The following is a 16,073-nucleotide window of genomic DNA, read 5'->3' as shown; positions in this document are numbered from 1 at the left end:
TCGCGTAGACGTCCAGCGAAGTCTGATAACCGGTAGAAGTTCGGCGTCGGGTAGAAAACTTGGAAAGAGTGAAGGTTATACGTCGGGTAGAAGTCCGACATCTGTTGGTGGCAAAGGAGAACTCCGGCTTCACTTGGGCGGAGTTTCAGCGTTAGAAGGGAACTCTGTTGCGATTCGAGTATAAGCTCGTTAAAATCGGAGACCGTTTGGTAACTCAAATTGTGGTTTGAACCTTCCAACAGTGCTTCGGGTCCTTGATTTGGACCCATTTGGGCTCGGATTGGGTTGAATTTGGTGTCGTTGGGTTCATATTTCTGAGATGCTCAGTTTGAGTGTAAGCTCGCTGAAATCGGAGTTCGGGTGCTTCCGGATTTAATTTTTGAAGTTTCCGGGTTGGGTTTTGCATCGAGATTCGTGTCCAATCAAGATAATTTCATGATAACATATCAATTAAAAATCTTCTTTAATAAATAGTAAAAAAAACGTCCCAAAGAAAGCCTTAATAGATTAATCAGGATACAAGTTGGTACAGTAAATTTAAGTAAAATAGATTGATCATGTTGTCATAAGCTCGGACAAGGTCGATCTTGGGTCGACCTTGATGGTAGGATTAAGCAGTTCATAAGAATTCATTAGTGAGAGTTCTTTGCGACAACTGACTTAATAAAAAATAATCAAGAATTTATTAGCATTAAAATAACCAATCAATATAATCATCATGCATGCTGATACACAGTTAATGACAATTATTTGTTTCTGCTTCTTGATTACAATGTATTATACCTAATTTACAGCAAATAATTTAAAAAAGAAATGTTAACAAATGACATTTAGGGATAAGATATAAATATAATTTATTTTGCTAGTATATTCCAAAATTTGTCTCGGGCGCTTACGAGTAGGGGTGTCAATTTCGGGTCAGGGTCGGGTTCAAGTCGAACCCGGAATTGATTCGACACTATTATGCTTCGGGTCAACTTGACCCATTTTTACAAACGGGACGATTTTCTGTTCCCCAACCCGACCCGCTTCGGGTTTTAGTTATTCCGATTTCCTGCACGCGACGCGACAACAAGCGACAGCTTGCAGTCGGGGGCAGCGACAACGGTGTCAGCGGAGCAACGATAGCGGTGCAGACGGCGACGCGCGAATGCGACACTGGCAGGCAGGCCGTGGGGCAGCTGGGGCAGGCAGGGCTGCGGCTCAAGAGGGCAGACTTGGACGGGTTTCTGGGTCATTACTGAGTTCCCGGGTCAACCCAATTCCGATTCGGTTTTGCAAACGGGTCGGTTTTCTGGGCTAGAACCTGACCTGCTTCGAGTTTGGGTCAACCCAAACCCGAAATTTTTGGATTGGGTTCGGTCGGATTTTCTGGTCGGGTTTAATATTGACACCCCTACTTACACGTACTGCCATGGTTGGAAATGGCATTGTCACCGTAATAAGTTCCTCCAAGTCACTAGCATTAACGATACCTTTAATGACAGGCTCGCTCATGGACGGCTATGGTCCCTTGTTTGCTTGGTAGCCATTTAGCCTCGTCGAGATAGGTATTACACTATTACTTATTACAAGTTTTAAGCAACTAAAAAATAACTTGGTTACGTCTGTTGGGTTAAATGGTATTGACTTTGTAAATGTCTAAAGCCTTACTCTTATAAATTAGATGGACTCGAACTGAATTTAACTGAATTCTGAACTTATTGTACGTAACATAGCGTTAATGGATGAATTATGCCAAAATACAGGACTTTACGTAGAAGATTTATTACTCATGTTATTTGGGAATTCTCATTTTGATCAACTTGCTGCATAAATTTTTACCAGAGGAGGTTCTATCGGTGTAGAGAATATCGCTTATCATGATGTCTCTCACTGGTACTTCAATGGGGGGATCAGATCATTAATTATATTGAAGTGCTTTTTTATCTATTAGTTTTTTTTTGAGATTTTTACATTCCAAACGCCCAAAATTTTTATAATTACTTATCTAACTTCCAAACTATACTATTTACATACTTATTACCTAAATACTATTCCATTCATCTAAATTATCACTCCATTAACTCGCTGTCAAAACCGTACCCTGAAACCTTCGTTCCATGAGAAATTATTTTGTCTGGACACCGGACCATTCAGAGGCAAATCAGAATGCGCTATTTCACCCGGTACACAACGGTTCACAAAACCTGTACACAACAAAAAAATAACGCGTCTCATTTTGATTCATCTACAAAAGGCGCCGGCATAGAATAATTTTTCTCTTTCAAAAAATTGCCTTCAGCCTTGCCTCTTCGAGAGATTATTCCATGCAGACTGGCCACACAATAAAAAAAAAAAAAACATGGCACGTAATAGTTCTTCCGCCTTGAGACTAATTAAGGGCTGTCAAAAACGGGTTACGGGTTGGGTTCGGGTTCAACCTAAAATTGACCGATACTGTTCAACCCGACCCAAACCTGACCCATTTTTGCAAACGGGTCGGTTTTCAAAACCCGAACCCGACCCGCTTCGGGTATATTTTATTAATTTTTTTTATTTAATTCAATTTATTTAAATCTATATCAAATTAAGGTAAGATTTACTTCAATTAATTTAAAATAAATAAAGATTAATTTAATTTGGACAACAATGTTTATAATTATTTGAAATATTATTTAATTATTTTATAAAAATTCTTTAAAATCCTTCAAAATTAATTAAAAACGAGTCAAATCGGGTCGATTTCGGGTTTCCGGATCAACCCAAATCCGACCCGGTTTTACAAACGGGTTGAAATCCCTTACCCGAACCCAAAATTTTCAGGTCGGATTCGGGTAGGGTTTTGGGGTCGGGTCAAAATATTGACTCGCCTCCACACATGCTTGCCTTTCGCTGGAGACCTGCTTTGGTTGCCTAGGTTTGTTTTTCGTCTTCTCCATTTCTCCCTTGATCTTGCATTTTTCGCTTTTCGTCTTTTCACTTGATTTTTCGTGTTGTTTGCTTTTCGTCTTCTCCATTACTTCGTTGCTGTAAATATTGTTGTCGCGAAGTGGTCCAGAAAGAGTCTCATTGAGCTTCTCCGCCTCCTACGGCGTTGCTGTTGAAGGATCGAAGGGCAGTGTCGTCGCCTAAAAACGTGCAGATGCCGCAGCTTGTTCCAGATAATGATTTTCTTTCATATGTGATAGATTGAGTTCGTTTTTTTTTTTTTTAATTCTGATGAGCTGGTTAAAATTAGATGGTTTGTTGTGAGATTTTTAACTGTTCAAGGGATCTGTAATCTCTGCTGGATTGGAATGCTGAATAAGGATGGTTTGATGTGGTTTTATTCGTTTTTCTATAAAATTGGGTCAGAGTTTAATCTCAGCGATTGAATTTTAAATGCTTATATGTGCTTGCTGATGAGTTCGTTAATGATTATGTATATATGGTTTCTCGTTTATTCTGTTATTAGTGTTGATTTGAGTGTTTCAAGTTACAATTAAACAAGATCTGTTGTTCCTTCCATTAATGCTATTCTATTATTATTAACGCTAATTTGGTTTCTAGATATAAAACATGCTTATGGAAATTAGTGATATGATTTCTGAATTGGTTCTTTGTTTTGTAATTGCAGTAAATACATCAGGTACTTATTGAGCCACTGTGAAATGAGTTCGAGCTGTTCGATGACATCAATGAGAAACCTAGACAATCCAATATATTGTTATTGATTGGGGGCTTGAATTTCTATTGATTAATTCTTACCTTAATGTGGGCACAAAGTAGTAGTTTTTTTTTTTTTCTCAACCAAAATAAATTTTATTCCAAAAGAAAAGAACATACAACAAAAGGGAAGAAAAGCCAAAAAAAAAAAAGATACAAAACTAATAGAAAGCCACATTAAGCCAAAAAAGCAAAGTTAAGTCAGAAAATATAAATAATCCGAAGAGTCGGACTCAGAATTACCACCCGGTTGTCCGGATTGGGCTTGGGTCATCCATTGGAGGAAGAAAAAACATCAGCAAGAGAACCAAATACAAAATCCATCATCGAATACAGAAAAAATGGATCCACCAAGGTTGCCAAAACAAGCCCTAGCCTTCCAGTGGGGCGTTTAGGAGGCATGTTTCATCATAGTCTGTCAAACCACAAAAACCCAACAACACCAATCTGCCAATAGAATGATAATAAACATTAAAAGAAACGACTGAATTACTTCTTTTTAGCTTTCCGTCTATGTCGCTTGCCACCACTCGGGACAAAACGTCTCACTTCCAAATTATACACATCATCATCTATAATAAACTACCAGAATCTCCAACAGCGCTATGGGACGAAATGAGGTAGCTAAAGAATTAACCAAACAAGGTTTACCACCCTCATTTAAAGGCACAACAGGTTCAATCAAAGAGGCAATAGCTAACAGATTACCAGCCTGCTTATCATTTCCAACCAGCACCCACTTGTAGTTATCATCCATTGAGCTAAACATTAGGTCTCTTGCTAATTCTTTTCAACACCATATTTTCATGTAAGGTAACGACAATTCAAAATTGGTCTCCAAGTTATTTTCGATGTCCATTGGCATAATATTTGGATTCTTTTTCACAATATTCTTGATTTCATGAGCAATTGGCCAGCTTGTAGTAGCTTGCTTGTTTCCTGTTTTGTTTACTTTTGAGCATAAATGCATGGAATGTACTTTTCTTACTTCAAAGGAGTGGCTATCTGGACATAAAATGAAGCACATATTCTCCAGGGATAAGCACAATATGAGCAAGTTGCTATAACTTTGGATTTGTCACTCCTTAATCTTAATAGCAAAATTATGTAAAATTGCATTGGAACAAACTGCTTGCTTGAAACTTAATGAATCCTCAAAACGTGAGTCAATACATAGAGAATTTGCCTCTTAAACTTGAACAACAGAGAAACCATCATACATAACATTGTTCTCCGGCCCCGAAGTTTTCACTTAAATCATGCATATTGTCTAATTGAATGTCATATGTAGTTTGAATATTTTGTGATTGATCCAGTTCTTCTTCATGAACTGTGACTGCAACTACCACCTCAATTCTACTTCTTTCGTTAGAACTGTTAAGCATGTCAAGGGCATCAATACCACTCAATATCGACATGTAAATCTTAGGCGATGTTCCATTGATATAATAGTGTAACTCAAATACCTGACCCCTAAGCCACAAGCAAAGTGTTTCAATTCGTTCTTTCAACAACAATAAACTGATTTCATTTATCTCAATCTTCAAAGTTTTCTGACTTCCACCAATATATTTCATCTGCTCTCGCCCTTCACCGCACTCCAATATCCACCAAATTTAAAGACAATGCAGCATAAGTTATTAAGATCCATATCCACAAAAAAAGGAGAATAAACACATTCTTATAACATTAGCTTATATCAAGAAGGGGTTGCAATGAAATTCATGTGCAATGCTTTTCGTCATTCAACTAATGCTTCGTTTGAGATGACTTTCTTACTGTTACTTAAAATAGCTATATAATACATAAATTTCATATTTTTTTACTAAAAAAATTGATTTAAGAAGCAATAAAAAAATCGTCCCAAATAAAACCTAAAGCGTCCACCAGTTCTTTCGCAGAGTTAAGCTCACCTTAACCATCATGCTAATTTCTACCTTAATTTGATAACAAAATCTGTAGCAACTTATGAATGCATATCATGCATTTTTTTTAACTGCAGTGAACCTCTTGAATTTACAAGAAAGGAATGAAAATTATAATTTATACTTACAGTTTGCATTTTGTTACGTAAAACAAATTTATGAATTTACAGTATTTACTTGGCTTGTTCAGGTTTAGTCAGAAAAATCTTTGAATCCACCCCCCATAGAACTTTTGGCCCATTAGTGGGAGAAAGTTACTTAAATTTTTTGCTAAAAAATAAAATAAATATTCTATTTTTGCATGAACAAAAATAGATAAACTATTCATAATTTTAAAACTATAATCATAACTTTTTTGGGTAAAAAAAGGCGTGATAATCGTTTTTAAATATTTTTAGTGTAAATAACTTGAATAATATGATTATATTTCTAATTTATGGTTTTATTTTTATTCTTTTTTATAAGAAAAATGATTATTATTTGTCAGGCTAAGAAAATATATTATGATTAATGTTAATAATTGAATTACTTAATAATAACAACCATTCAAAAATATATTACTAAAGTAAAATATAATTAAAGATATTTTCTAATAGTAATATAAAATATGATTATAATTAAATCTTAAACTATTTTTTTATGACTGGAATGTTGGATGACCATTCGAAGACTATTATCTTATCACGCGATGTTATTTATTGATCAACAATTAAATATTAAACATTTTTTTTTATGACCGGAAAGTTTGTTGGATGACCATTAACTAGCAATCAACTATTATTCGAAGACTATTATCTTATCACGCGATGTTAGTTATTGATCAACATTAATGCCTGCAATCACGCATGTTATATACGTTGCTCATCGTCTACTCTGTCTTTCAAAGCCAATTGTTAATTAAATTGCTAATTAAATTTTGTGAATCAAATATTAGTTGTAATTAATTCTATTAATTTGCATTAGCATGTTACATTTTAAATACCTGATTTTTATTGCTAACATTACCTCTCTTATGTGTAGCCTTGTGTGTAGCTTATTGTATTGCTTGTTTATTTATTTATTTATTTCTGGACATTTAGATCAATTAAGTCAAACTCACACACACGTCACACGCGCAGACTCAAACTCATGACCTTTTAGTTAGTAGTCAAAACTCTCAATCAACAGATCAAGATGAGCTGCGTTATTACGCTTGTTACTTATTTTCTCTCTTTATATTAGGCAGGTAGGGTCGGGCTGGTTATGAGTATTGAGAACAGTGTGCCAAAGCCTGAGTGTGAGGAACAATTATTAGGTCAGGTGACCTGACATAGCTCTACGTTCGGACGCCAATAAATGTCGCCACGTGTTCTTACTCTTTACCGCGCGGCCCGATGACCCGACCTGAACCGGAACACTGGATTGCTATGTTCGAGTATTACTCAGTATTGCTCGGTATTGCTAGGTATTGCTTGTCAATAACGAGAAATACCGCTCTGTCAAGGCTAATACCGAGCAATACCTAAAAAAACTTGGTATTGCTCGGTATTACTAGGTATTGGTCTTCACAAAATGGTATTTCTTGTTATTGCTGAGCAAAATCGACCAATACCGAGCAATACCGGGTCTGTTCCAGGTCAGGTTGTCGGGCAGCGCGGTAAAAAGTAAGAAAACGTGGCACTATTTCACTGGCGTCCGAACGTAAACCTATGTCAGGTGTCCTGGCCAAAGAAAAGTTCGAGTGTGGGAGGCAAAATCGAAGGCTGGAGTGCGAGAGGGTTTTCACTACAGGTAAACAACTCATTTCCGACAGAATTTCCGGCGGAAATAAATTCATCACAAATTCCGGCGGATTTTACGGCGAATTACCGACGGAACATTTCCGGCGAATTTTCCGACGGTTTTCCGATGGATTTTTTGATTCATTTTCCGGCAGAACATTTCCTAGCTCTTGGTAGTGTTTACCAAAGTTTGAGAATAAGCTTTGGTTAAAAACAACAACATATTAGTTATATCATCTTGTAAAGTTTAGTGGAGAATCATTTCTACTTAATTGTTTATTAATTGATAATTTGTTGACTTTAACAAATGTAATCAAAATAATTAATATAAATATTTAATTACGAAGAAAGCAATCATCAGTGTTACAACGAGTTATGCAATGAGGAATTGTCATCTAGTCCGGTATGTAAAGGTGAACGTGTCATGTTTGCATGAGATCAGCGTAAGTATGCTAAGAGAAGGCATTAATTTATTGGGTAAAAATCAATTAATTTACCCCAAAAATTTTTATAAAATTAGCTTGCACTCATATGGTAATAAATGTTTACAAGCTACTTTATTGCATATTAGTCAATTCATTAATTTTTTTTGACATTTAGGCTAATTAAGTTGAACTCACATATACATCATATATGTATAGTAAGACTCTAATTCAAAACATATTGGTTGATAGTCGAAGCTAATAACCTACAGACCAAAATGAGTTGTGTATTAATGTTCTTCTCACAATACAAAATATCATATAATTATTTTCATGTAACAGAATTTGTAAAAAGAGCTGGTTTGCCATATTTATTCAACATTAATCAGGCTTTCGCAGCATTTTTTAGGACATACTACAGCGGTTTAAACACCCACAAATTTATTTGAAGCGGTAATCCATTTTATTTGTGTTTGTTGGAAAGGCATTAGCAGTGATTTTATGAGTGTTGCGGTAAGAAGGCTTTAGCAGAGCTTTTATCAGATATTAACACCACTGCTAAAAGATAGAATAAATTAAAAAAATATATATAAAGCAAAAAAATCAAAATTGAGATCAAATTATAAATATTAATAAAATACTATTCAAATATAAATTAATCTTTAGCTCCCACATAAATATTTCAAACATCATTTATATTTGCACAAGGCATCACTCTATTCTATTTTTGATAAATTGATACATCTTATTTTGTCTAAATTGAACCTATGATCATATAATTTTTTTGTTTATTTACAACATCATTTGACAATATAAAAGTATAACAATAAGAAAAATCAAGTTTCCAAAAAGAAAATTAATAAAAAAAAATATATCTACTGTACAAATCAGAGTATGATATAAAAATTAATCAACTTGCTCCTTAAAGCTTTAAGGGCCTAAAAATAAAAGTAAAAATGGGAGGTCATATCGTTCCCAGGCTCTGCAGGCTATTATTGTCTAAACTGGAATAAAAGACTCCAACCAAAAGAGCAGAAAATTCTGAGATAAAAAACTAATGTACTATAAAAAAGTTAAATCTAAAACATATGTTAATACTAAATATATTTAAACAACTACTGAAAATATACTGAGATTGAATTGTAAATAAGTATTTTATATATAGCAATTATCAGAGTGACTACCAGGCTCTAATTTCAAGCTAGCATATACAAATAAACAAAAGAATCTCTTCTCTCTGCCAACAAAATTCATTCTTAGAAACAATAAGAATTGCTCTCAGGCTTCAGAGTTTCTAATATATAACAGATAACAAAATTCCTTCTCTCCTTCAGCAGAATCCGTTCTCCCTGCTAGGAAAATATCTTTTCTCTGTCAACAAGGTTTCACATTTCAATAAAATAAACACATTGTAATTCATTGCAGTACATAAAGTATAATTAAACTCAATTCAAATTTTACTAATTAAAAAGTCTGAATGATAAGTAACATAAATCCCAGTGAGTAGAATTTTACATCTTCAGAAACTAACCAATACCAAAAATCATGTATAACAAAATTTTAAAGATTTAACTGAACTAAAATACTATTTTTGAATGTCAAAATAAATTTCTAAATTGATAAAAATAATTAATTTTAATAATCACCCCGCGTAAATTTTTTAATAAATACTCAAAATGATCATAATAATGAAACCAACAATATATCAAAAGTTATACAAATGAAATTTATCAGAATATGAGAAAAATCGTATTTTTATAAAATTTAATTATAATTTCGATCAAAAAAACCTAAAAAAATTATGAATTATTAAAAAATATGATAGAAAAAATGTAACAGATTTTGACCTGAACAATTTCTCTAGCTTGGCCATGATGAACTGTGTAAACCGTGAGGTAAACAGGAAAGAGACAGAACAAATGCCAAATGCATTAACTCATATTTGAATATTATTAATGATTACAGAATACATAGTATAGGTGGCTATTTATAGATAACAGATCGGCCTATTCACCACTAGGATTTTTACATGTGGATAAAGATTTACAAAGATGTTACTGTACTTTATTTGATTTGGAACTCTCTAGAGTATTGGTCTTTAATATCCCCTTGCAAGCTGATGACTCAAGAGGAGTTACCAGCTTGGCGGCGAGGAGCTTGAATCTTGATATAGGTAGAGATTTGGTAAACAGATCCGCAAGCTGATCCTTGGAGGAGATATGATGCACCGTTATGCTTTGATTCTTGATACATTCGCGAATAAAGTGACAATCAATCTCTATGTGCTTGGTGCGGGCGTGATAAACTGGATTGTTCGCAAGAGCGATTGCGGAGGTATTATCGCGGTAGAGAGTGGTCGGTGCTTGTTGCGGGATGTCGAGCTCCTGAAGAAGACGTCGAAGCCAAATGATTTCTGTAGTAGCTGCAGAAATTGCACGGTACTCGGCTTCTGTTGAGGATCGAGCTATGATTGTTTGTTTCTTAACGCTCCAGGAGATGAGCGTTTCACCAAGAAAGTTGCAGTAGCCGGTTGTGGACTTGCGGTCTTGCTTGTCACCGGCCCAATCGGAGTCGGAATAGGATCGGAGAATCAAAGAGTCACCATTGATCGTGACGCCATGGTGAGTAGTACTGCCGCGGATGTATCTTTGAATTCACTTGAGGTCGTCAAAGTGCTGATCGGTTGGTCAGTGCATGTGTTGGCAGGCTCTGTTGACTGCGAAGGCTATGTCGGGGCGTGTAAGAGTAAGGTATTGTAACGCACCTGTTAGCTGTCGGTACAGGTTTGGATTTGAGAAGGGTGCAGACGGGCCGGAGGGAGTGGTCTTGATGGACATTGGAGTTGCAACAGCCTTGCTGTTTTGCATGCCTGCTGGGTGAAGAATGTCTTCAGCATATCTAGATTGATGCAAGACCAATCCGCTCGGTGTGGGTTCGGCAGTGAGGCCAAGAAATTGAGTAAGAGTGCCCAGATGCCGCATGTTGAACCGGGCGTGCAGTTTAATTTGTCCAATATATGTGTGATGAAAGAATCATTATTGCCCGTTAGTATGATGTCGTCAACATAGATTAAAATATAAACAGCACATTTATCTTTCTTGTATATAAGTAGTGATGAATCAGAGTTACTCGTAGTGAACTCACATTGATGAAGGAAGCCGGTGAAAGTCTCGAACCATTGACGCAAGATTTGTTTGAGTCCATACAAAGCTTTGTTCAGTTTGTAGACATAGGACGGATGATTGGAGTCGACGAATCCCGGAGGTTGTTTCATATAAACGGTTTCTTTTAAGGTGCCATGGAGAAATGCATTTGATATGTCTAAATGATGTATGGGCCATTGGTGATGAAGTGCAAGGGTGATGAGAATCCTGAATGTCGGTATCTTGGCTACAGGACTAAATGTGTCCGTATAATCCAGGCCATATTCTTGATTGTAGCCTAACGCCACAAGGCGAGCTTTATACCGAGATATCGTACAGTTGGAGTTGTATTTTGTGTGGAAGGTCCATTTACATCCAAGTGTATGGTAATGTGGTTGCGAGGGAACGAGCTCCCAAGTCCCTTGAGATTGTAGCGCTTGAAATTCATTTGACATAGCGGTGCGCCAGTGAGCAATTTTGACGGCTTGATTATAGGACGTGGAATCAGGCTCCGAAGTTTGATGGGTAAGGTCGAAGACTGGATTGGGTTTGAGGTGGCCTGTTTGTAGTCTGGTCTGCATGGTATGTCTGTGTTGGACGGGTGTGGTGGTGATGGGATTTGGTGGGCAGGGAATTACAGTGGCTGGTTGAGGACTCGGGGCCGGAGAGTGTGGCTGCTGGGTTGGTGGCCTGGTGTGTGTGATAGGAGTGGAGGTGGGTATACTGGATACAAGAACGAGGAGCAAGGGTGAAGTAGTGTAATTGGGTTGAGATGGTGATGTATTGCTTTTGGTGATGTTGCTGTGAAAGGGAAACAGATGTTCGGTGAAGATTACATGACGAGAAGTGAAGACTCGATTTGTGGTGGGGTCAAGACACTTATACCCTTTTTGCTGAGAGGAATAGCCGATGAATACGCAGGGTATAGATAGAGGTGATAGTTTGGATTTCGAATAGGGACGGAGCCAGGGGTAACATAAGCATCCGAAAGCTTTAAGATGATTATATGAGGGAGATTTGTTATAGAGTTTTTCAAATTGTGTGTTGTGCTGAAGTGTAGTGGTGGGTAGCCGGTTTATGATGTGTATAGCCGTGTGTAAGGCCTCAACCCATAAGGTAGGAGGGGCATTGGCATGGATTAGTACGCTCCGAATTGTTTCAAGAATGTGTCGATTCTTGCGTTCTGCTACGCCGTTTTGAGCCGGTGTGTATGGGCAAGAGTATTGGTGTTGAATGCCCTGTTGTTGACAGAAGTGTTTAAAAGTATTGTTTAAGTACTCACCTCCGCCGTCGGTACGGATGATTTTGAGGTTGGTATTAAATTGGCATTTGACCATTTTGGAAAACAGTATGAACTTGTTTGTAACTTCTGATTTGTGAGCTAGCGGAAAAACCCAACAAAACTTTGAAAAATCGTCAATGAAAGTAACAAAATAACGAAAGCCTTGTAAAGAAATAGTTGGGGAAGGGCCCCAAACATCTGAGTGTATTAGTCCAAAAGAATGAGTAATAATGGAAGTGGAAGCAGGAAAAGATAGTTGTCTACTTTTAGCTACATGGCATGTATTACAATTATTATTTGAAAGTTTAGTACATATTTTGGAAAGAACAGATAAGTGTTGCAACGTAGTGTTGGCTGGGTGACCAAGTCGCAAATGCCGTAGATCCGGTACAGTGTTGATCGAAATTAAAGCAAGATCCGATGCTGGTTGTTTGGACCGAACCGAGTACATACCTCTATGGCAAGGTCATTGAAGCAGTATGTGATTGGTCATCGTATCCTTTATTTGATATCCATGACAATTAAAAGAAACGGTGCAGTTATTATCACGGGTTAGTTGATAAATGGATAGCAAATTAAATGAAAGATTTGGTACTTGATGAATGTTGTAGAGGACCAGATTACCTGATGGGGTGGGTAGAATTCCATTACCTGTGTGCTGTATGGGAAGCTGGTGCCCATTTCCGATAATGACCTGGGAATTTCCGGAGTAGGGCTCTGGATTGTTGAGTTGAGAAGCATTGGATGTTAGATGTGAGGATGCGCTGCTGTCCAGGTACCAGTCTGTTGCCGCTGTGCTTTCTGTTGTGCCGATCAAGGATGATTGCTGTGTGTTGGCCGTGTAGTTGAGATCACTCCGGTGCCAGCACCGAGAAGCTGAGTGTCTCAGTTTAAAACAGATCTGGCGGGTAACGTTACGATCAGGGTTGTTTGATCCACGACCATATGGGGTTCTAGCGCCACGACCTCGACGGCCACGGTAGCCGCTGTTTCGGCCTGAGCCGCGTCCACGAGTAGCAGTAAGTGCCATAGTAGAGTTAGTCAGATGTGTAGCTAGCATTGAGATCTTTGATGGTTTCTTGAAGTAGGTTCTGTTCCTCTATACAGAGTAGGCTGTACAGATCATCAAGACTTATGGGTTGTAGATTTGTTCGAATTGCTGTCTTGAAGGATTGGTAGGTAGCGGGAAGGCCGTTGAGAGTGTAGAGGATGACGTCTTCAAGATCTAGACGGGTTCCTGCGGCAGCAATTGCGTCGACCTTCGTTTTGATGTCCAGAAAATAGGCGGACATGGATTTATCACCCTTGGTGAGATGGTGTAAATCGTTCTTTAATTAGATTACACGAGATCGTGTAGTTGATTGGAGACGATGAAGGAGGGTGGACCAGATCTCCGAGCAGGTAGTGAGGGATAAGACGTATGGTAAGATTGATGGAGATATTACCGAGCACAGTGCGGCTGCAAGGTGTTGATCCGTGAGCTGATCGAAGATTAACCATCTGGGAGTCGGTTTCTTGTTGGTCGGAGCCATCGGGGATGGTGTGAATGGAAATCGTGCCGTCCAAGAACCCTTTGAATCCGTTGGCGCAAAAGACTTTTTCCACCTGGGATTTCCAGATCGGAAAGTTGTCGGAGGTCAGGGTGGCGGTGATAAGGTTCTTGATATTGCTGATCAAGAATTTTAGCTGGGGCGTGATGACCGGTTGGATTTGCAGAGAGGTATTGGCCATTGTGAAAGAGGATGAAGAAGATTGATTAGCCATGAAGAAGGAAAAGAGTTTGAAGGAAGACAAAGAACCGCGAGATCAAGGCAGAGCTTGGAAAAAAATTCAGATATCCGAGTTGTACCGCTCTGATACCATGATGAATTGTGTAAACCGTGAGGTAAACATGAAAGAGACAGAACAAATGCCAAATGCATTAACTCATATTTGGATATTATTAATGATTACAGAATACATAGTATAGGTGGCTATTTATAGATAACAGATCGGCCTATTCACCACTAGGATATTTACACGTGGATAAAGATTTACAAAGATGTTACTGTACTTTCTTTGATTTGGAACTCTCTAGAGTATTGATCTTTAATAGGTCGATGGCTGAAAATGACTTGAAACAGCTCAAAATGAATTTTCTCTTACTAGAAAACTCTCTCTCTCTCTCACTAGGCGGCTTCTCAAATGGAATGGATTGGGTGTAAAGTGGCTTTGGATAATTTTAAGTGCAGAGATTGTCGGCTGACCGTTAGGGTGCTTGTTCATTTTCCAAATTCTTGATACTACGTACAACATTTGGACGCTAGAAAACACAGTGCCTGGGTGCTCTAGAAAAAAAAAAAATCACACAAACAAACATTCAGATCACCCCTATAAAACTCACTTCAAAATTGATAAAAATATTTTTATATAGAGATAATTCTAAGACATATGCAAGTGAGTTCAAATGCAGAAATTCAATAGATTACCTGACTTATAATCCGATCAAATCAGTTTGAACAATACTCCAATTGTGGAGGTTGGTTTCACACCATGTCTCAATTAAAAGTTGTGATTCAATTTTTAAACGGTACATAATTTAAGACGAATACAACTGTATATAATTTTTACAATGAATCCCCCCTCAAAATTGTCATACTTACATTGTTTTTGTTCTTGGTCAAGCTATTCAATTACCAAACTGTGAATTCCCCTCCGTAACGTACAAGATACTCCGTTTAAGATATATTTGGTTCCTCTCGAATACACGAAAATATAATATTCTATCCCTCTCTTCTCCCCTATCGTACAAGCAATACTACATACTTCATTGCACCTACGTGCAATTTGTTTAACCAATCCTTCACCATTCTTTATTTGCTAGCAATATTTTCCCCAACTATATAACCCCAACAATCTCAAAAACTTGTTTCTTTAATTCAAATTACTGAATATAGTCCACGTACACGTCTAGGTACACTGATGTATATTGAACAAATCTCAACAAGACCATGTCTGCCCTTCCATGGCTAACTCTCTCCACCATCATCTGGCTCCAAGCCATTGCCGGCACCAACACAGACTTCCCAGCCTACTCCTCTGAGCTCAAGTCTCGCCTCCACATAACCCAATTCAAACTCAATAACCTCGCCGTCGCCTCCGACGCAGGCAAGCTCCTCGGCTGGTGCGCCGGGCTCGCCGCCAAACGCCTGCCGCTATGGGCGGTGCCGGCCATCGGAGCCGCGCTTGGTGCCGTGGGCTACGGAGTGCAATTCCTTTTCTTCTGCCGCAAAATCACATCTCTCTCCTACACACAATTCTTTTTCCTCAACGTGCTGAATGGCAACAGCATCTGTTGGTTAAATGTGACGGGTTACAGATCCGTTATGCGACAGTTTTTGAGAAAGGATCACGGCGCCGTTATCGCGCTAACGACGAGTTACATGGGCTTGACGGTGAATATCTACTTAGCTTTGGCTCAGGTCATTGTTGGGAGAAAGAATGCGGTGAGCGATAAGAGTGTATATTTGTTGCTTAATGCGGTGACGCCGGCGGCGGTTGCGTTGTTGGTTATGCCGACGGTTGCAGCGATGAGGGAGAAGCCGAGGGATGTGAAGGCCGGTCTTGTGATAATGTTTGTTATTGCAGGGGTGACTGGGGCGTATGCGGTGGTTGACACGATGGTTCCGGCTGTGAGGAGGTCATCGGGCATATGGCCGGCGACGGTTTTGTTGGTGATGGTGGCGGTGGTGATAGTGGTGCCGGTTTGGAAGGTGGGGGAGTGGGTAATCGGAAGGGGAAGAGAGGAGGAGAGGGATGGTGGAGATGTAGAAGGAGGCGGGAAGAAGGCGGAGGAGACGGCGGTGGAGGCGGTG

General features: G+C 38.3%; 1 protein-coding gene across 1 annotated transcript in view; it reads left to right on the top strand.

Moving 5' to 3' along the window:
• Positions 1 to 15,209: 15,209 nt before the first annotated feature.
• Positions 15,210 to 16,073, top strand: part of LOC114581122 (protein NUCLEAR FUSION DEFECTIVE 4-like) — a 3,342-nt gene continuing 2,478 nt past the window's right edge. The window contains exon 1 of the mRNA XM_028700538.1: positions 15,210 to 16,070. Within this exon, the coding sequence (XP_028556371.1) occupies positions 15,210 to 16,070 (861 nt within the window). The remainder of the gene's footprint in view (positions 16,071 to 16,073) is intronic.

Source organism: Dendrobium catenatum, unplaced genomic scaffold, assembly GCF_001605985.2.
Source record: "Dendrobium catenatum unplaced genomic scaffold, ASM160598v2 fragScaff_scaffold_1553, whole genome shotgun sequence".
NCBI classification, from domain to species: Eukaryota; Viridiplantae; Streptophyta; class Magnoliopsida; order Asparagales; family Orchidaceae; genus Dendrobium; species Dendrobium catenatum.
The sequence above is the reverse complement of the archived record's forward strand: the minus strand, read 5'-3'. Positions and strand labels throughout refer to the sequence as shown.